We start from the raw sequence: 21,285 nt of genomic DNA, 5'->3' as shown, positions 1-21,285 counted from the left end.
AGTTCTATCATCCATTACCTACTTGATCTGGGCTAAGTGAAAAACCTCTGAATCTTAGTTCTTCATTGATAAAATGAGGGTCCTGTTTGTTTTTCAGTCACGTCCAAATCTTTGTGAGCCCATTTAGGGTTTTCTTGGCAAAGATACTGGAATGGTTTATCATTTCCTTCTCAGATAATTTTACAGATAAGGAAACTGAGGCAAACAGGGTTAAGTGACTCGTTCAGGGTCACATAGCTAGTAAGTGTCCAAAGTTTGTTTTTTTTTTTTTGCAGGGCAATAAGGGTTAAGTGACTTGCCCAGGGTCACACAGCTAGTTTGTGTCAAGTGTCTGAGGCTGGATTTGAACTCAGGGAGTCTTGAATCCAGGGCTGGTGCTTTATCCACTGCGCCACCTAGCTGCCCCAAACTTTTTTTTTTTGGTGAGGCAATTGGGGTTAAGTGACTTGTGCAGGGTCACACAGCTAGTGTCAAGTGTCTGAGGCCACATTTGAACTCAGGTCCTCTTGAATCCAGGGCCAGTGCTCTATCCACTGTACCATCTAGCTACCCCCAAAGTTAGTTTTGAACTCAAGTCTTCCTGATATCAGGCCTGGTGCTCTATCCACTGTGTCCACCCTCATAAAAATCCCTTCTAGGAAATTGAAGTACTTAATTTTGTGAATTTGCTAACTTTTAAATTCTGATTAAATATTTTATCTGGTTAAGGTATAAACTGAGTTCAAATGATTCCTATATGGGGGTTTGGTCCAATTAAGACACATTTAAATTCTAAAATATCCCCCACACTGATTAGTCTGTGAGTCAAGTTATAGATTAGTTATTTGTGAATATTCTTCCATAAACTCTTGACTGATTGCATTTAATGTTTTTCTGTGTCCTCTATAGTGTCTTCAACTTAGTATCTGCTGGAAGAACAAATGTGGCAGCAACCAGCTCACATGTAATACTTGATACTTAAATAATACTTATGAGCCCCCGTGTGTTATTCCATTCACAGATTCTGCTTTTTTGGGGGGTGGGGGGGGGAGGCAGGGCAATGAGGGTTAAGTGACTTGCCTAGGGTCACACAGCTATTGTCAAGTGTCTGAGGCTGCATTTGAACTCAGGTCCTTCTGAATCCAGTGACTGTGCTTTATCCAATGTGCCACCTAGCTGCCTCCCTGTTCATAGATTCTGACCCCAATTTGGCTAAAATATTAAGAACTAACCATTCTTGTACAAAAGATAAGATTTTATTCTTTCTGCTCTAAGAAGATATTTTTGGAAGAATTATAAAAATAATGAAAGAGATGGGTAGTGAGTCAGGACAAAGGAAATTGATACTGATAGGTTCTAAAAACTTGGTGAATAATTTGGCCTTTAGAGCTATCATTTTCTATGTGTTCATTATTTTTCATCCATTTCTACTCAGTGCAAATTCAGGTGACTAATAAAAATAACTAATTTGTATATGCAAAGAGTATTTGAGAGGTAGCTGGTGGTATAGTGGGAAAAAGTTAGCCTCTGAGTCAGGAAGACCTAAATTTCTGTTCTGATTCAGACTCATACTGACTGGAGGGTTCTTTACCTAGGGTCCATGAACTTGTTTAAACAATATAAATAGATATAGACCTAGGTGGATGGGTAGATAATTATTTCAATATAATTTATTTCCTTTGTAATCCCCTATGGGTTTTTTTTGGGGGGAGCAGGGCAGTGAGGGTTAAGTGATGTAACGATTGGAATGACGCCACCTGCTGGAGACTTACTGTAGAAGAGTTCCACCCATGAAGCGAAGGTCTTTGAGGGCAAGACCAGGAGTCTTTTCTTTGGCGTCAGGAAGTGACGCGAGCTAGTGGGAGGAGGAAGGAAGAGACTGGCGCTCGGTCTCACGCTCTGTCCTTTGGACTCTGGTGGAGAGCGGAGCTAGAAATGTGCTCTCCCTTTAATAGATAGGAATCTAGGCCTTTCTCTCTCTTTACCAAATTCTTATTCCCCTTAATAAATGCTTAAAAGTCTAACTCTTGCTAAAGCTTATAATTTATTGGCAACCACTCATTAGATATTTTAGACAGTTTAGCTAGAATTTTAGCCCTTAACAGAGACTTACTTGCCCAGGGTCACACAGCTAGTAAGTGTCAAGTGTCAAGTGTTAGAGACTGGACTTGAACTCAGGTCCTCCTGAATCTAGGGCCGGTGCTTTATTTACTGTGCCACCTAGTTGTTCCCTCCCCTATGTATTTTTACTTAAAAGCCTTTTTCTGAGAAGGAATTTATGGACTTTACCAGAATGCCACACGTGGTCTATGACAAAAAAGGTTAAGAAATCCTAATTTAAACTTTGTTTCTCAGACTACTCTATAAATAATAGAACACCTAAACTACAATATTTACCTAATCCTAACTAGAATAATCAATAATGCCATCTGTGTAAAATAATTATATATTCCAAGAAAAGCATAAAAAAATTTGTGAGGCAAAACTCCTTAGATGGAATAACAAAGTGTATTTTACATTCCATAATTAGATGACAAGTCCAGAAGAGCTAAGTCCCTTATTTCCTCTAGAAGTGTGTACAGGCTAGTCCCTTTTGTTTGGCAATATTCCTGATATTCTTCCTGAATGATTTTGACTTTGGCTTCTTCTTGGGCAAGCTGAGCTTCTTCAACAGACCTGGTTACTTCTTTCACTAGCTCATTTTTCATTAAAAGGGAATTCTGTTGAGAAAGTTCCGTCTCTGATATTTTGTATGGTTTGTTGCTGATGATTTCAAGCCTGATTGTGTCAGCATGACAACGAGATGCCTGCACAGATATCCTTACCTATCAAAAAAGAAGAAAAGGCCATGTTATATTATTGCCTTCTCTGCTCTTTTCATTAAACACCACCTGAAATGGAACTGAACTTACTGTTACATGATCAAATAAGCTAAATGTAACTGATTCTCCTCCTGCTGTGGTAGAAGTGATTTTGTTTTGAAATCGTTGAAGTGATCCAGGTTTCCATTCAGAACATCCATCCTGATAGCATGAGATCACTAAGCCATCTTTATTCTTCAGGTAGGCAGCACCTTTAATCCCAAACCTGGATTAGAGATGGAGAATACAAATTCGGAGGTGCCATATTGTAAGTAGGCAAGGCTTCAGATCAAGGAGCTTATCCGAATGCTATTAAACTCAAATTGAAATGGAGGCCACTAAGCCATATAGAAGGATCCCACTGAGCTGCATAATGACTTAGAAAATCATACATCAATATTATTTATATTCTGTTGTATTTTAATATTAATATTGAATCTTAACATTCAATACTAATTTCATTTTAATCTGGTTCAGGTCACACTTGGGAGCCACATGCAGTCCATGGGCTTCACTGGATGTGTCTGATCTAAAATCCTTTCTTTCTTTTTTTTTGGTGAGGCAGTTGGGGTTAAGTGACTTACCCAAGGTCACACAGCTAGTAAATGTTAAGTGTCTGAGGTCAGATTTGAACTCAGGTACTCCTGACTCCAGGGCCGGTGCTCTATCCACTGCGCCACCTAGCTGCCCCTAAAATCCTTTGTTTTAAAAGAGTACCTTTTGTGCATGGAATACACATGGAATAGTTTTTACCACTTCCCGTATGACCTTGGTAGGTGTGAAGGTAAATATTTAACTGGGGGGGGGGCGTGTAAATACACTACATTTTTTAGCTTAATTTGCATTATTAACATTTTCTCCCTCCACCCATTCACCCCCACTTTGCTTAGGCCTAGATAATTACAAAACAATAAATCAAACCCTGATTTGTAGTGTTTGCCAATTTCTGAGGTGTAAATGCTCATACTGAAAATTTTATCAGCTCTGGTAAGAGCTAATTCCAGCACACCCCCGGACTTTGGGCAAATCACAATGTCAGCCTGAAATAAATTTAGGAGTACTGAATACTGATCCTCTAGACTTTATTTTAAATAAAATTCTGTATTAATATTTTGGTGACTATAACTTACCTTGGTATAAATACGAGCACACCATTTGTTCTAATTGAATAAATGACACCATCTGCTATACAGCGCTCCTCAATTTCGGGGTCTTTGTCTTTGAAATACATACACTGGAAAAGTTCTGTAGACTGTTTTTGGGCATGCTGGGCTGCCTGTGAAAATAAGGACAATCCCCAAAGCAAGCTTTTAAAAACGAATCAGGAAAAAAAAAAAAAAACGAATCAGAGGGGCAGCTAGGTGGCTCAGTGGATAGAACACTGGCCCTGGATTCAGGAGGACCTGAGTTCAAATCCAGCCTCAGACATTTGACACTTGCTGTCTGTGTGACCCTGGGCAAGTCACTTGGCCCCAGTTGCCCCCCCCAAAGACATGAATCAGAAACACTAAACAATGAAAAGATGTTTCTCTAATTAATCCACATTAGTATTAGTACTGAACACCTAGAAAATACACTAAATATTAGTAAATAGTGCCTAATTAAACTAATTCAGTTATCATGATAATGCAAGTTAGTCTAAGGAGAAAAAAAATTGTTTTCTAAGATGGATCACTTTAACAAGTAGAGTAAATAGCTGACAAGTGTATAGTTTAATATGGTTATAAAGTTTATATGATCCTTACAAATACCTGCCATACACTGACAGAATTCAGTATCATTTAACCATTCAAATCCATAAAGTTCTTTACCTGAATTCTACAGTAGGCAGGCATATTACTTAAAAAGGAGGTTCAATCGATGTCTTGTGTACCAAATTCCAACCTAAACTTGAGGTTAATACTATCTTTCAACAAATCTCTACAGGCTAGCCCTGGTACTCAGATTGAATCTTTATTCTTCACTTGGTTTGTTAAATATGCTAAGTGAATGTTCCCATCTTACTTTATATAAAGAGCCACAATCACAAAACTAACATCAAATGAATTCTTCCATTTAGCTTAGCTGCTTCTGGAACATAATGGGGGGTGGCGGGAATAAAAACAAGAAAAAAACAAACGCAGAAGTTTTAAAACTTCCAGTCTACTTCTGCAAGTTGTTATTCCTTAAGACTTCTGAGGAAGGGGGTTAGGGGAGTTTGGCACCTGAACTACTAGGTTCCAGCTGTAATTACTCTTTCCTTTCCACAATGCATTATTCTCTCCCAGAAACAATGTCCAAACTTAGATGAAAGTTGTCATTTCTAGATAGATTTTATGCTAGACGTTAGGGGATTTCTGGGAAGGAAACAGTTTACTGTTTTTCGTCTTCCTTTACCAAGTTGTTACTGGATTTTACTGAACTCTTGTCCTTAGACGGGTGCCTCCTCCACAACCACCCCTCTTTTTCATTCTGCTGCCCCAAACCTTAGGGATCCCCAGGATGATCTTGTGTGTCAGAGCAGTTGGTAGATCTAACTTAGCCTCCCAGTCTATCTCTACAAACTTTTATAGTCCTGTCTTAGTTAACCAAGAAAGAGTCCCTTCATTTATAATAATGCTGCCTTGGAATTGGAAGCATATTCCACCCATACGATCGAAGGAGCCAGTTCTTGTCCAGGGAATTAAAAGAGGAAGCCCACTAAGTGGGATATAATATTGTGTTTATAGTAGTCAAGATTCTCCAGTACCAATCCAAGTGAGGGGGCTGGATGGAACTTTAGAAGTCATCTAATAAAATTTTTAAAAGTCTGCTTCAATCTGCACTCATACTCTTTTTTAAACTTTCTTTTTCTTGCCCTTTTTTTTGGGTCTGTTATCTTTTAAAACATGGCTAATATGGAAATATGTCTTGCATGAATGCACACATATAATTTTTTTTGAATTTTTTTTTTTTAGTGAGGCAATTAGGGTTAAGTGACTTGCCCAGGGTCACACAGCTAGTAAGTGTTAAGTGTCTGAGGCCAGATTTGAACTCAGGTACTCCTGACTCCAGGGCCGGTGCTCTATCCACTGCGACACCTAGCCGCCCCAGCACACATATAATTTTAATCAAATTGCTTGCCTTATCAAGGAGGGGTGAGAATTTGGAATTCATTTTTTTAAAAAAGGATATTAAAACTTGTTATTAGATGTAATTGGAAAAAAATAAAAAAATTTTCACTTTAAGAAAAAGTCATCTAGTCTAACTCCTTCTTTTTACAGATGAGGAAATTAAGGCCTAGAGTGGTTAAATGACTTGACTAAGGTCACAAAAGCAATAAATGTGAGAGGTGGTAGTTGAACTCAGGTCCTTTGACTCCAAAGCCAGTGATCTTTCCACTGGACCAAACTTAATTGATTTATTGCAGTATGGCCATTAGAAAACCAATCCTGGGTGCCCCAAAAGTCCTAGTTCAGTTTTAAGCTTTAATAACTTCAGAAGTATGAAAGTTACAAATTTATGAAAACCATGAATTGAAAGTTGGATAAATCTGAATTTCTTACATACTTAGTTTTGTGAATTTTTGGGAGTGGGGTGGGGCAATGAGGGTTAAGTGACTTGCCCAGGGTCACACAGCTATTAAGTGTTAAGTGTCTTTAGTCAGATTTGAATTCAGGTCTTCTTGAATCCAGGACTGGTGCCTTATCCACTGTGTGACCTAGCTGCCCCCTAGTTTTGTGAATTTTGAATAACAAATGTTTAATTTTAATTTTAACAAGCTGCAGCATCCTATCACTACACGTGGTATATTGCAACCATTTTTGGATGACATTTTTTCAGCTGGATCGGTAGAGGAAGTCCTTTTGCTTGGCTACCCCAGGACACCTCATCAACCACCTCAATTAGGCTTTTTTTTTGTGAGGTCACATCAAAACTGTCTGTTATGCATCAAAATGTTGTTCCTTTGGATGATCTTATAACTAGGATTATAAATGTAATCTTTTCAGGCACTGAGCAGTAATGTTCAGAGCAATATACAAGTATGATGGTGACTATGCTGAATTTTAATAAATAAAAACATTTTTTAAATTATGAGAACTAACTTTTCAAATGTGCTTTCTGGTAAGTTTGTAGCATTTCTACTTCTTCAGTTATTAATACCAAGTGTTTTACAGGTAGCATCTCATTATTCTCACAACTCTGGGAGGTAGGTATTATTATCATTTCCACTTTACAACTGAGGAAATCCAGACAGACAGAGGTTAAGTGACTTGCTGAGGGTCACACATCTAGATCTGCGGCTGCATATGAGCTCAGGCCTTCCTAACTTCAAGCCTAGCAGTCACTCCATTACCCCACTTAGTTGCCTTGCCTAATTTAATCCATAATACAACTGATTTATAAACACACATACACATTTATGTACATGTATACACATATATAGGGTGTCTGAAAAATCTTAGTACAGTTTTATACATACACACATGAACATATCAAACAGCTTAGCTGCAATAATATTCAGCAATAGCATATATATATTTTACCCTTAGTATATGTACTTTTATATATGTGCACACAGAAAACATTCACATTATACTTATACTGATAATATATTATGCATGTGTATACTTTACATATTCACATATGCACACATAATAATATCAATACAATTCCTAGGCTACTTTTGGACTAGACAGACTTTTGTGGGCAACTAGAGGACTTGACTAACCATTATTTAAAAAAAAATTTAATAAACATTTTTATTTAAAGTAAAAAAAAGGGGGGGGCAGCTAGGTGGCACAGTGGATAAGGCACCGGCCCTGGATTCAGGAGGACCTGAGTTCAAATCTGGCCTCAGACACTTGCTCGCTGTGTGACCCCTGGGCAAGTCACTTAACCCCCATTGCCCCCTTCCCCCCCAAATAAAGTAAAAAAAAAAAAGAATTAGGTGGGAAGAAGCAGTGTAGAACTAGCAGCAATGGGTCTAAATTTTGAAGAATGGATCAGTTGTTGTAAACAAAATAACATACATTATAGTAACATGACAAAAATGGGATGCTTTGGAAGGCAGTAAGTTCCCAATTACTAAAGGTCTTCCAAAAAAGCTAAATTATAACTTGTTTGGGTTTTTTTAATTTAATGCTGCATTTAAAAACCATAGAGAATTTCCATACATAAATCAAAACATACAAAAAAATAGAACTGTACATGAAATTATGAATTCTATCTCATACCATTTGCTCTAAGTATATAATTCTATACTTTCATTTTAAAAGTTCTGCTTATCATGCTATTTGATCTTCCCTTGAGTGAATCTGAAATTTTACAATGACCCCTTAAGACATTACTATTACATTATTACTAACTACACCTCCCATTAACTTTCCTTTCTTCCTCCCAAATTAAAAACACAAATGGGGGTGGACAGGGTGGAAAGTTATAACTATCAAAATTAATCCATACTATGGCCATATCTAAAAATGCTCCTTTTTCCATCTGGTGTCCATCCCTTCTGTCTGAAGAAGGGTAACATTTAACTAACCATTATTAACACTGTTGCCATGAGAAAATATATTCCGAGTTCTAAACTGGCTTACAGGTTGTATCATGATTTCTTTTAAGTCAGTACTGTTTGCGGTTCATCAAACCAAGGAAGCAGATATAAGGGAAATCCTTGGTCTTATCTCTACTGTAAACAGTGTCCCAAAGTAAAATCTTTCCAAGTCTCCATAGGCTATTGAATATACCCACTAGGGAACATTTGTGTATCTATTAAATTATTTCAAAGAACTTAGAAACATTTTAAAAATATGAATTCATTGTTATTAACATTTTAGTTTTAATTTGCTAAAGTGTAATGTTGTTAAATAAAAGCTCAAATACTTGTTAATTCTACTGTATAGTAAAGCTGAAGAGGAAGCATGGGGCAGTGAAAGAGCTAGACTTGGGTTCAAATCTTACCTCTGACACTAGCTGTGTGACTATGGACAAGTCACTAAACTTTTCTGAGCCTCAATTTTCTCTTCTGTCAAATGGAGGTAATAATAGCTCCAATTATCACAGAGGTGTCATGATGATCAAATGAGACAACATAGGAAAACTCTGCAAACCTCAAAGCACTATGCCGTTTTTGTTATCATTAATGTAATTGTGATGAACATAATCATTATTACTGCTAATGAAAGTAGTACAATGGACAGGGCATTTAAAATACATTCTTACTCTGTTCCTATTGTTGATATGTCGGCATAATTCCTCCAGGTCTTTGCTGCTGAACAAATTTTCCTTAATTTCTGTTTTATTATCTTTTGAAATTGCTGCCATCAACAGTCGGTGCACAACAATATCTGAATATCTTCTGATTGGAGACGTGAAATGGGTATATTTATCTAAAGCAAGCCCTTAAGATAAAAAAAAAAAAGGAGATTCAAATGATGAGAAAAGAACATTAAACAAATAGTTTTACAAACATACCCTGTAAGTGTGGGGGGATGTCAGTATCCTACCGTAATGGTGGAACTCATCCTCTGCATAAGAACCAGTTGAGAAGTACAACGCATTGGACATGGCCTGGGTAGCCATTGAACGCAGTATTCTGTTTACCAGTGGATCTCTTGGGTCATTGGCGTGATCAAGGGAATCAGCTAGAGTTTTATTAGATCTACCAAGCAAAAAAAAGAAAATGTATTAGGGACCAAATACTGGTCTGCAAATCAAAGCTTTGAGATGAAGACTTTACTTGTCTTTCTGATGGCTTTGATCTGATCACCATTTTGGGGGGGACAATGTTTAAAAACAATTCAAAAAATCTAATTTTTCTTTATGGTTAAAATAGAGAAACTGGACCAGATTCCAAATATGCCATCTGGGAAGGAGTCATGTGTTGATAGAGTGCTAAAGCTAATTTTTAATTTAACAAAGAATTACATGTATACTTTCTGGAACTAAATTTTTCAAAATAATGATCCCCCAAAGAACAATCTAAAATTAAATAGTTCAATTCTCTTTCTTATAACTAACCCAGAACTCTACGCATAGAAGTTAGCATGGCACATCAAGCAAAAGGAATACTCAAGGGGGCAGCTAGATGGCACAGTGGTAAAGCACCGGCCCTGGATTCAGGAGGACCTGAGTTCAAATTTGGCCTCAGACACTTGACACTTACTAGCTGTGTGATCCTGGGCAAGTCACTTAACCCTCATTGCCCTGCCAAAAAAAAAAAAAAAAGGAATACTCAACCAGAAATCAGGACACCTGTGTTCTGGATACAGTCCACTCATTAATTAGGGGTGTTATTAAGGGTATGTCATTAGAAACATCTGGATCTTTTTTTTTCTCATCTGTATAATTAGAGGTTGGCCTGGATGATCAGTAAAGCCCTTTTCAAGCTCTCAATTCTTTGCTTAGCATTCAATAAATACTTACTGACACGAATATTACAATTCTTAAGATAATTATTTATTAATAATTAAGATAATTAAGAGGTGATTACATATAGATAAAGAGAAACAGAGAAAAGAAAGAGACCCCAGAGTAAAGGAAAAATGGACAGACAAAAACCCCACAAATAAACAGAAGAGGGACTAGAGAAATTAATATTATTGAGGAGAAAGGTAAAATACCTAACTCATTTACTGAGAATGATTTATTATTGGCTGAGGGGGTTTAGGTTTTTAAGTTACTAATTTTAAAATACAACCCTCTAAATTTGTTTTTAAATGTGTAAACATCATGGGAATATTATAAAGCATGTTTCAATTGCTACCAGACAGAAGTATTCTTTTTGTTTTGTTTTTTGTTTTTAGTGAGGCAATTGGGGTTAAGTGACTTGCCCAGGGTCACACAGCCAGTAAGTGTTAAGTGTCTGAGGCTGGATTTGAACCCAAGTACTCCTGACTCCAGGGCCAGTGCTCTATCCACTGCGCCACCTAGCTGCCCCCAGAAGTATTCTTAAAGTCTTCTTTAAGTTCATTTTATTTTATTTTTATTTATTTATTTTTGGGGTGAGGCAATTGGGGTTAAGTGACTTGCCCAGGGTCACACAGCTAGTAAGTGTTAATTGTCTGAGGTCGGATTTGAACTCAGGTACTCCTGAATCCAGGGCTGGTGCTCTATCCACTGCGCCATCTAGCTGCCCCTAAGTTCATTTTAAAAGAAAAAGACTTTTTTATTTTTAAAGCAAAAAATGTAACATCTTACTTTACAGGGAAATTAAGTATCTTTGGCATCTGTACCATTTTATGATATTAGGTTTTGCAAGTTTGGGCAGAAGTAGGATCACGTCTTAGTACTTGCACTATAGAATGGATGAAATTAAGCCAATGGCTAGACACCTCTCATGCCCATCTTACAGAATGAAATGGGTGAATATTAGAATTAGGAAATGAGTTTTTATTTTAAGTCACCACCCATAAAATATTTCACTTTGCCATGAATTGAAGAGAGCCAGTAAGTTTTCCTTGGAGAAAGAAATGGCAAACCATTTCAGTATCTTTGCCAAGAAAATGGGTCACAAAGGGTTGGACACAACTGAAACGACTGAACCACAACAAAGTAGGTTTTCCAACTTTGCCCAAAGCTCTATTACAATCCCACAAGATGGGCACAAAACTCCTAAGGAGTAAAATACCGCCCCCCCCCCCCAAAAAAAAAAAAAAGAGAGAGAGAGAGGGAGAGAGAGAGAGAGAGGAATACCGTGTATCCATGGAAAAGCCTTTAGCTTTAGCACATTCCCGGAGCTCAGAAAAAAACTCCTGATGCGGAGGTGGGTGCTGTCGCAACAAAGCCTGATGAGGGAAGTTCTCCCAGATCTTTTTGGCTACCCAGTGATTGGCCAGGATCATACATTCAGCAACAGTCTCGTGGACTTCCAGGGGCTGCTTGGGGATGAGATCGCGAATGTTCTTTTTATCATCCAGCTGTATTCGGACCTCTACTCCTTCCAGTTCTAGGGCCCCCCAGCTGTCTCGTTTAGCCCGTACATGTCGGGCAATAGCAGTCAGCTTTCCAATTGCCCACACCAATTCATTCTGTTTGGCTTGTCTGCTTTTCTCATCCATTTCTCTGAATTCTGGAATATCATCTATAGCACTCAAGTTTCCATCTAGCAGGTCTTGTGCGGCTTCATAAAACAGTTTATATGCTGATTGAATGATGGTTCTACCATACCATACTTTTTTTATTTCGAAGGAATTTTTGTCCAATTCCCACATGACACTTACAGCATACCTGAAAAAAAATATCACAGTTTTTCAGAGCATCATCTTACCTTGAATTACAAGTTCTGCTTTTCAAAATTTAGAACAGATATCATTTCTATAGATTCTGGTCTAGTTTCTCATGCCATGATCTCTATACTTTAATAGCATATATTCCATCACTACTAGGTTTTTATTCCAACTTGCTACTTTCTTTTTTTTTTTTTTTTAGTGAGGCAATTGGGGTTAAGTGACTTGCCCAGGGTCACACAGCTAGTAAGTGTTAAGTGTCTGAGGCTGGATTTGAACTCAGGTACTCCTGAATCCAGGGCCAGTGCTCTATCCACTGCGCCACCTAGCTGCCCCTCCAACTTGCTACTTTCAACACAGAAGCTAGAATGTGAATGTTTAGATGATTAATGAGCATTCTCCTCTCCCTACTCCTAAAGATTGCTCTATTTTTTGGAAATTTTGTAGAGTATTAGATCAAGTGCAAGTAGTGAAAAAAAAAATCAACATGCCTCCATTATGATAGGCTAAATCTTTTTTTAATTTTTAATTAAAAAAAATTTTTTTTAGTGAGGCAATTGGGGTTAAGTGACTTGCCCAGGGTCACACAGCTAGTAAGTGTCAAGTGTCTGAGGCTGGATTTGAACCCAGGTACTCCTGACTCCAGGGCCGGTGCTCTATCCTCTGCGACACCTAGCTGCCCCAAATCACACAGCTTCTTCTTCTTTTTTTTTTTTTTTGCAGGGCAATGGGGGTTAAGTGACTTGCCCAGGGTCACACAGCTAGTAAGTGTCAAGTGTCTGAGGTCAGATTTGAACTCAGGTCCTCTTGAATCCTGGGCCGGTGCTTTATCCACTGCACCACCTAGCTGCCCCCTAAATCTTTTTTTTTTTTTTTAAATAGTATTTTATTTTTTTCCCAATTACATGTAAAGGCAGTTTTTAATATTTGCTTTTTTAAAATTTTGAGTTCCAAATTTTTTCCTTCCCTAAAACAGCAAGCAATTTCCATTTTGATTAGAATAGCTTCCAACTGAGATCAACCTGTTTGCATTGACTTCATCCATTGTAATGGAAAGCATTAGTAAGCAGATAGAATTATCCTAGCCCACAACATTTATGTCAGGGCCACATTTTTATATTAGTCATGTTGTGAAAGAAGAAATAGACCAACTGAAAACAAACTCCACAAAAAAAAAAAAAAGAAATTGAAAAATTGTATGCTTTGGTATGCATTCAGACTCCACTGGTTCTTTCTCTACATACAGATAGCATTTTCCATCATGAGTCCTTTCAGATTGTCTTAGATCACTGTATTTAGGTGAATTCCTTAAAAACAACTTAAACAAGGTCACCTAGACCAAGGCATGTACACTATTTTCTCTGTGCTATCATCTATCCTCTCCTCTGTTCTAACTTGGTAAGACCTGCTGGAGCTTGTGGCCTATAGGTATAGCCTTCAAGAATTCAGGGTTCCATCTGAGACACTGAGTAGGATGGATGTTAGTGCAACTGTACTACTAAAACAAAGTGTTTTTTTGTTTGTTTGTTTTCGGGGCAATGAGGGCTAAATGATTTGCCCAGAGTCACACAGCTAGTAAGTGTCAAATGTCTGAGGCTGGATTTGAACTCAGGTCTTCCTGGATCCAGGGCCAGTGCTTTATCCATTGCGCCACCTAGCTGCCCCCAAAACAAAGCAATTTTTAAATGAATGAAACAATATCAAACTTGGTTCCAATGTGGCTCTAACATATTTGAAATTTGTAATAACCATTGATTATCTCATATTTAACCTGGAGGTACAGCTGTAAGTGATTACAAATTCCAGCTTACAGTTTTCCGTCTTGATTAGAATAGCTTCCGACTGAGATCAACCTGTTTTCATTGACTTCATCCATTGTAAAGGAAAACAGAACTAAGTAGATAGAATCATCCTAGCCCACAGCATTTGTGATGGCCCAGTAGTTTTAAGGGAATGATAATTAGAAACACAGAGAAGGCCAAAAAAACAATAGTAGCAGTGCATTTTTAAAAGATACAGGTTTGGGTAGTTATGTGGTCTAGTGGATAAAGCATCAGCTCTGGATTCAGGAGGACCTGAGTTCAAATCCTGCCTCAGATACTTGATATTTACTAGCTGTGTGACTCTGGGCAAGTCACTTAACCCTCATTGCTCTGCCCCGCCCCTTCAAAAAAGATACAGGTTCATGGTTGTTATACAAAAAAAAGAAAAAAGACATTCATCGAGTCCTCCAAAGAAATGTGTATGCACACAGATATCCTTGGATATATATATATTCTTGGACTTAACTGGAAAACAAACAAGTCAGAGTTAAAAGCAATTGTGTACTAGAGGTAGAGATAAGTGGATATAAGTGGAAGAAAAGAATGGAAAAGAAAAGTGAACTGGACCAAGGACTAGTGGAGGGGAAGATAGGGCATAGGGTGCAAATGAAAAACAGAGCAGTGGAAAGTTGAAGAGAAGAAAAAGGGGAGTCTTCGTAGTCTGAAGAAACCTCACCGATCAACTCCTCCAAGTAGGGAACACAAATCAGCACTCAGGATGGAGGGAAGCATGTCATAGCGACGATCCGCTAGATAGTAAGTAGTTGCCCTGTAAATAACATATATATGCATAACATAGTACAGGAATACAAAATTATTTATTGCTTTAGGAAGTAGTCTGGTCTATAGTGGGCCAAAGGACCAAAATACAATTTACAATTCATCAAAGCCTGGCAGCTTTTTACACAAGGTGGCACACCCTTTAAGTGAGCTCATCTGTTATACCAAAGCGTACCATCTTGTGGGTGAGTGCTTTTAGAATCTGTATCTTTCACTTTGCATAAAGAAATGAGAAAATAGCTTTCTTTGCCGACCTGAATCTTATACTAATTCTGAATATCAGGAAAAGTTATAATGTAACAATCTGATATTTATGTAAAGCAATTCCATATTAATTCAGGGAATATTAAGCTAATTTTGATTTAGTACAAAAGAAGGCATGAAGAGGTTAACCCTATATAATAAGAGGTAGGTTATCAAGGATCCTATTTTCCTGAGGGAAAAAAGGGAAGTAGACTTCCAACTTCTTCCTCCAAGGATTTTTCTGGGCTGGGGAATCCAATACTCTTTCCCTCTTGCATATTCTTTATTTGTAAAGATCCAACTTTCATAGTTACCAGGGCCTAAAGATTAAAGTACAACCACCTACATTCAACAATAATGCTTACTTAACATGTGATTTAATTTCCTGAGCCACACCTAACAGTATTACCTGGTTCTAGCTTCTATATCAGTATAAGAATTTGCTGTCACAAAGTGAGTTACATCTGCAATATGAACCCCAAGTTCCAAGTTGCCATTAATTAAGGTTCTGACTGACAGAGCATCATCCACATCCTCACAGCCTTTAGGGTCAATGCTGAACACAAGATGGGTTCTCCTCAAGTCAATGCGTTCTCGTTCCTCCTCAGGATTCACTTTCCAGGGACTCTCTGGTGTGTTGACTGGCATTTCACACATCTGTATGAGGACAACTAAGTCAGCAACTGATGGGCTTCAGGCTTCAAGCATCATCTATCTGCTCTTTACCACATTACACATCACTCCAACTCTCCCTTAACACATCACTCCAGTTCTATACCTCTAAGGTTACCTCCTACAGCCATCTCCTCCCTTCCAACTGATCCTTTCGACACAGAAGTTAGAATGTGAATGTACAGATGGCTAACGGGTGTTCTCCTCCCCTCTTTACTGTTCTCCAAAGCTGCTATTTTTTTTCCAATTTTTTCCCAATTTTAGACCAAATCCAAGTAGTAAAAAAATTAACATGCCTCCATGATGATGGGCTAATATTCTTTAAAAGCCACGTAAAACAATGTCATTTAGCCCAAGACTAGTACACTATTTTCTCTCTGCTATCATCTATTTGGACTGTCAAATCCCAGCTAATTCTGCCAAGAGATGAAAAACATTCTAGTCTTGTCAAGCAGGGCTCATTGCATTCAAGTTAAGATCTACAGTTATATTAACACTGATTTCATAATGTAAAGTATTCTGAAATACTATAATATTAAAGCAAACTGTTTTGTTTCTTTAAGTCTGATTTTGTTATCCTTTCTTTGTCTGACTAGGAGACAAGAGATTTGAGATAATAAGCAGAAGAATCTCCTCCTATTTTTGGCTTTTGGAAGGGCTTGATTCATACACTTATAAGGTTGTATAGAGGGTGTGGCTCAGTCAGAAATTCAACCAGACATTACACTCCTACCACCAGCCCTACAAGGGAGCCATTTTTTAGCTACATGGAAAAATTTCAAAACTGATCACTATCAGGGACACAGACTATTGAATAAGAACTCTGTACTGGAAGCACAATGAAACTATTTCAAACATTAAACAAGGGGAAGTGTGGGTTTTCTCCTTTCATGGATCCAAGAGGTTTTGTTTGCAGAGTTTTGTTTTCATGGCAAAATAAAAAAAATTAAAAAGAAAACACCAGAAGCTATTAGAGAACACAGAATTACAGGAGGAACTAACCTGGGCTTCTGAAAAAGGAGCAACAGAAATACTGTTCTCTACCAGGATCGTTGCAATTTCCCCTTCAAGGTCTCCGATTCTTCCTAAAACTCGTACAAAATGTCCATTTGGATATACAGATGTTGACTCCCAAGAATCAATACGCACAACCACCCTGAAGTCCTTAAGTTACAGGAAAAAGTATAGACATTCTGGGATTAGAGGTTAAATCAGTCAATCAGAGACATTCCAACTTAAATAAATGTAAAAAGTAATCACAGCTGACATTTAAATGGTACTTGGAGGTTAGCAAATTGCTTCACATACATTGTATCATCATATGATTCTCAAAACAACCCAGCTAAGTATATACGGTAGGTATTAGTACCTTCACTTTACAGATGATGAAACTGAAGCTTTGCAAGGTTAAGTGACTAGTCTATTTGTCACACAGCTAGTGTCAGAAATAGGATTCAAACCCAGGTCTTTCTTGACTCCAAGTCCAGAGTTTTTTCTACTACAGGGTATGCTAGCACTTGAAGGAACAGGTGTGTCAACTGATAAGAACATTTTATTATAATTTTACTTTGAAATAAAAATGTTCATCTGTTCTCTGTTTTCTTTGCCTTAATGATTAAAAAAACCCACAAACACAAACAAATGCACTGCACCAACTAACACAACTTGTTCCTTTAAGGTATTCTCTTTTTGTTTTGCTGTTAGTTTTTTTTTTTTGGTGGGGCAATGAGGGTAAGTGACTTGCCCAGGGTGACAGTAAGAGTCAAGTGTGTGAGGCCGCATTTGAACTCAGGTCCTCCTGACTCCAGGGCCGGTGCTCTATCCACTGCGACACCTAGCTACCCCTCCCAACACTGTTTCTTGATGATTTCTGAAATGCCAGGTGGGGATGAGCCCATTATCCCAAATCTTAAGAGGTGAGGCATAACAACCTGTTGCAAATAGGCTGCCAAAAAATCATACCACTTATAATATGCCACAGATAATACTCTTCTAGTTATATGCTGAAAAACATTTTGAAGTGGTCCAATAAAATTCTGGAACAGGGATTCTAAACTTTGTGAGGATGAAGTGCTTTTTATTTCTTTCAAGATCCAAGAATGTTATTTTAGTGTAGTCACTTAATTGGGAAAGGGCTGCCATTGTTCACCACACATTTCCTTCTTTCCCAGAAAGAAGCAGGGGAGGGGTGTGGTGGGAGCAAGAGGACTTAGAGATGCACCAGGTAAGGGCACAAGTAGATGCTGACCTACTGACTGAAGACTTTGGGGATTTCATTTCTATATTTCAATGCCTGAGCTCAAGGATTTATTTCTTGATGTAGATATTCTCTCTAACTGAAAGAGCATAACCTATCTACAACCTTCTCATTCTGTGCAATTCCTGCCCATGTCCTCCCAAACATTTCTCCACAGAGGAGTCACACAACAAGTTGGAGATCTTCTGCAAGGATTTTTACCAATCTGTTAATGTAGCACTCATGTTATCTGCTTGTTATTTCTCATTTTTACCATGACTTGCCGACATTCTTTTGAAAAAATCACCCCTTTCCAGGACAATTATCTTTTACATCCTCTCCTGAACCCAATTTATTATTGGCAATATGCTGTTAGCCTACTTATATCTACCACTCACCTCTCTCTTGCCTTTTGGGTCACCCACAATTTTGATTCTTCAAAGATTATGGTGTCCCATGATTCATTGGAAGGGTACCGGTGTTTTTGCATCAGTGAACAGCTTGGGATCATTAAGAAAGTGGTATAATTTCCCAAATGCAATCTAGCCTGCTTTCTCTTCCATCTATTCAATTCTGAACCTAGCTCACTGTCCACAAACAGTGGATATATAAGATATATACAGAGGGCTAATTCAATGGCTTATCTACCTCACTGCATAGGGTTGAATTAGATGGTTTTAAAGTCCTTTCTGGCTCTAAATGCTATGATCTTAAGTCATCTTAAGGACAACAGGCATTTTTCATTCATTTGGTTTTCCTGGACAAACAGTCTGGCTGATTTTTTTTTGAATGGTCATGGATTGCATCAAGGATGCCCTGTATATTAGGGGACTCAAATATGATTGGTGCATGTCATCAATAAACTGAGAATCCAGAGAAATTTACTTTCTATAGGGATTCGTTCTCCATTTGTACTCTTCTCAGACCTCCACTTAAATTCAATTCACTGCAAGTCATGACATCATCCCAATTTCATGGTCCCCTTCCAGAACAAAGGACGAACACAACGACAACAACAACCACCACCTCTTCTAAAGGACAAAGGACACCCTCATGCCAATGGCAAATTGATTTTGAAAGAATACACCTCTGTGTTTTATGCCTTGCTTGACAAAGGATCACTTAACCAAGTTATCTTTGTAGTTGCATTTATCAAAGAAACTCACGTGATTTCAGCCTATTCGTGTTAGACAATATCACCATCACTAATAATTTTTATAACACTATGTGCCAGGCACTGTGCTAAGCCTTTAACATTATGTTCATCTTGACTGTCCTTTTTCTTTTTTAATGCTCAGAAGGATCTTGTGCTCTCTGTAACTTTCTATTGTGTGACTATGATGTCCCCCAAATTGCTGGCTTCTCATACTTTCCTCAGTGTGTGTGTGTATAATTCTCAAAGTTTTTTTGGTAATGATTTGCTGTTCGGTGGTTTCAGTCCTGCCTGACTCTTCATGGCCCCATTTGGGGTTTTCCTGGCAGAGGAGTGGTTTGCCATTTCCTTTTCCAGCTCATTTTTATAGATGAGGAAACTGAGGCAAACAGGAGTAAGTGACTTGCCCAGGGTCACACAGCTAGTGTGTCAAGTGTCTGAGGCCAGATTTAAACTCAGGAAGAGAAGTCTATCTAACTTCAGGCCTCATACTATCCACTGTGCCATCGAGCTGCTCCTTGGTAATGATGGTATCCATTATTTTTAAAAATCATTTGCTATCTTGTCTTTCAGAAGATCTTGAAAATCAATCTCTTAATGTTTTCAGAATCATATTTCTTCCAGCATATATTTACTGTGTGTGTATTTGGTCTGGTACAGCTGCTTTTCTTTTCTTTTTAAAAATTTTTTTCAGGGGCAGCTAGGTGGTGCAGTGGATAAAGCACTGACCCCGGATTCAGGAGAACCTGAGTTCAAATCCAACCTCAGACACTTGACACTTACTAGCTGTGTGACCTTGGGCAAGTCACTTAACCCTCATTGCCTCACAAAAACCAAAAACAAACAAAAAAAATTTTTTTCAGCTGCTTTTCTAATGTACCATTTCCATTTTCTCATAAAATACACAAGAGAATGAGTTATTTAAGAGTCCAGATATGATGATTCTACTGTCAACGATGAAAATAAACTGCTGAAGGAAACACTGGCACATTTATTCTCTCTTTTTTTCCTTCTCTTTGTTGTTCTGCTAGTTCAATAAGTAAGTGTTTTTGAGAAGATGAGGCTTAGTTAGGTCTCATGCTGAGCTTGTTGCAAACTCATTTTCCCTTCCACCATTCTTACCTGTTTTACAAGGTGCTATAGCTCATACCTTCCTCTATTCTACTACTATAATATTTTTCAAATGTATTTATATTCTAAATTAATGCTTGTCTTAACATCCTTGCTTGTTATGTCTTTCTTAGCAAAATAAAAATCTGCTGGCTGATATTTCTGGAAGCAGAAATTTTTTGGGTTTTGTTTTTGTGTCTCCAGAATGCAGCAACAGGGCCTTACACATAACAGGTGCTTACCGAATGCTCAATTCTCTTTTGGCCTTATAACTGAGAACACTGTTTTGCATTGGTTAAATTTCTTTGAAAAATTCAGAAAGTTGATAATTGGAATTTATGTCCTTTCTTTTATCCATTTCCCATTTTTCAGAGTCAATAGCTCATATGGATGTGTCAGATTGGAACTACTGTAATCTACAGTGTCATTTTCTAATTTTTATATCTTCTTCTAGTTTGGTACTGGTTTTAACCTTTACTCTAATTAATTCATCAACTGAACAAAATCCAGTTGATTCAGAACTGACTTCCAAATCAATAATCTGCCATGTTCTATCTATTAATATAAAATCAATTTAATTTTTTTGGTGTGGTTGGGTGCTCACCCTATCCAGCACCTTTTAACTCTTTTTTGAAGAAATTACTTATGATATATGGGTAGGAGGCTCTAAGTAGCCTACTACCTTTTGGTTTCTTTTACTACTTCTTCTTCTTTTTATTTTTAGTGAGGCAATTGGGGTTAAGTGACTTTCCCAGGGTCACACAGCTAGTAAATGTTAAGTGTCCGAGGCCGGATTTGAACTCAGGTACTCCTGACTCCAGGGCCAGTGCTCCATCCACTGCACTATCTAGCTGCCCCTTCTTTTACTTTTTAATCCTGAGCTATATTTTCTTTTTTTTTTTTTTTCAGGAGAATGAGGGTTAAATGACTTGCCCAGGGTCACATCACACAGCTAGTAAAGTGTCAAGTGTCTGAGACTGGATTTGAACCCAGGTCTTCCTAAATCTAAAGCTGGTGCTTTATCCACTGTGCCACCTAGCTGCCCCCTGAGCTATATTTTCTAAAATCATCCTCATGTCTGCTTCTGAAATGAAGTCACACAATGCTGATTTAGATCGGAGGGCCTTATAAAGGTCTCCATAGAATTTCTCTATTTCTTTGTTTTCTGTAATAGATTTTGGTGTATGAGATTTTGTGCTCAGCAACAGATTCTGGTGTAACTATCTTAACAGGTTTTTTA

At 37.8% G+C, this 21,285-nt stretch overlaps 1 protein-coding gene across 2 annotated transcripts in view; it reads right to left on the bottom strand.

Annotated features, from left to right (window-relative positions):
• Positions 1–2,468: 2,468 nt before the first annotated feature.
• Positions 2,469–21,285, bottom strand: part of DIS3L (DIS3 like exosome 3'-5' exoribonuclease) — a 42,738-nt gene continuing 23,921 nt past the window's right edge. For both annotated transcript variants that reach the window (XM_043989344.1, XM_043989345.1), the window contains 9 exons: positions 16,549–16,710; positions 15,284–15,531; positions 14,528–14,620; positions 11,496–12,029; positions 9,308–9,462; positions 9,024–9,202; positions 3,971–4,116; positions 2,892–3,066; positions 2,469–2,804 (listed from right to left, as the gene is read on the bottom strand). In XM_043989344.1, the coding sequence (XP_043845279.1) occupies positions 2,493–2,804; positions 2,892–3,066; positions 3,971–4,116; positions 9,024–9,202; positions 9,308–9,462; positions 11,496–12,029; positions 14,528–14,620; positions 15,284–15,531; positions 16,549–16,710 (2,004 nt within the window). In that variant the 3' untranslated portion in view covers positions 2,469–2,492. The remainder of the gene's footprint in view (positions 2,805–2,891; positions 3,067–3,970; positions 4,117–9,023; positions 9,203–9,307; positions 9,463–11,495; positions 12,030–14,527; positions 14,621–15,283; positions 15,532–16,548; positions 16,711–21,285) is intronic.

Source organism: Dromiciops gliroides, chromosome 2, assembly GCF_019393635.1.
Source record: "Dromiciops gliroides isolate mDroGli1 chromosome 2, mDroGli1.pri, whole genome shotgun sequence".
In the NCBI taxonomy this organism is placed as follows: domain Eukaryota; kingdom Metazoa; phylum Chordata; class Mammalia; order Microbiotheria; family Microbiotheriidae; genus Dromiciops; species Dromiciops gliroides.
Note: the sequence above shows the minus strand (reverse complement) of the source record. Positions and strands in the feature narration are given on the sequence as shown.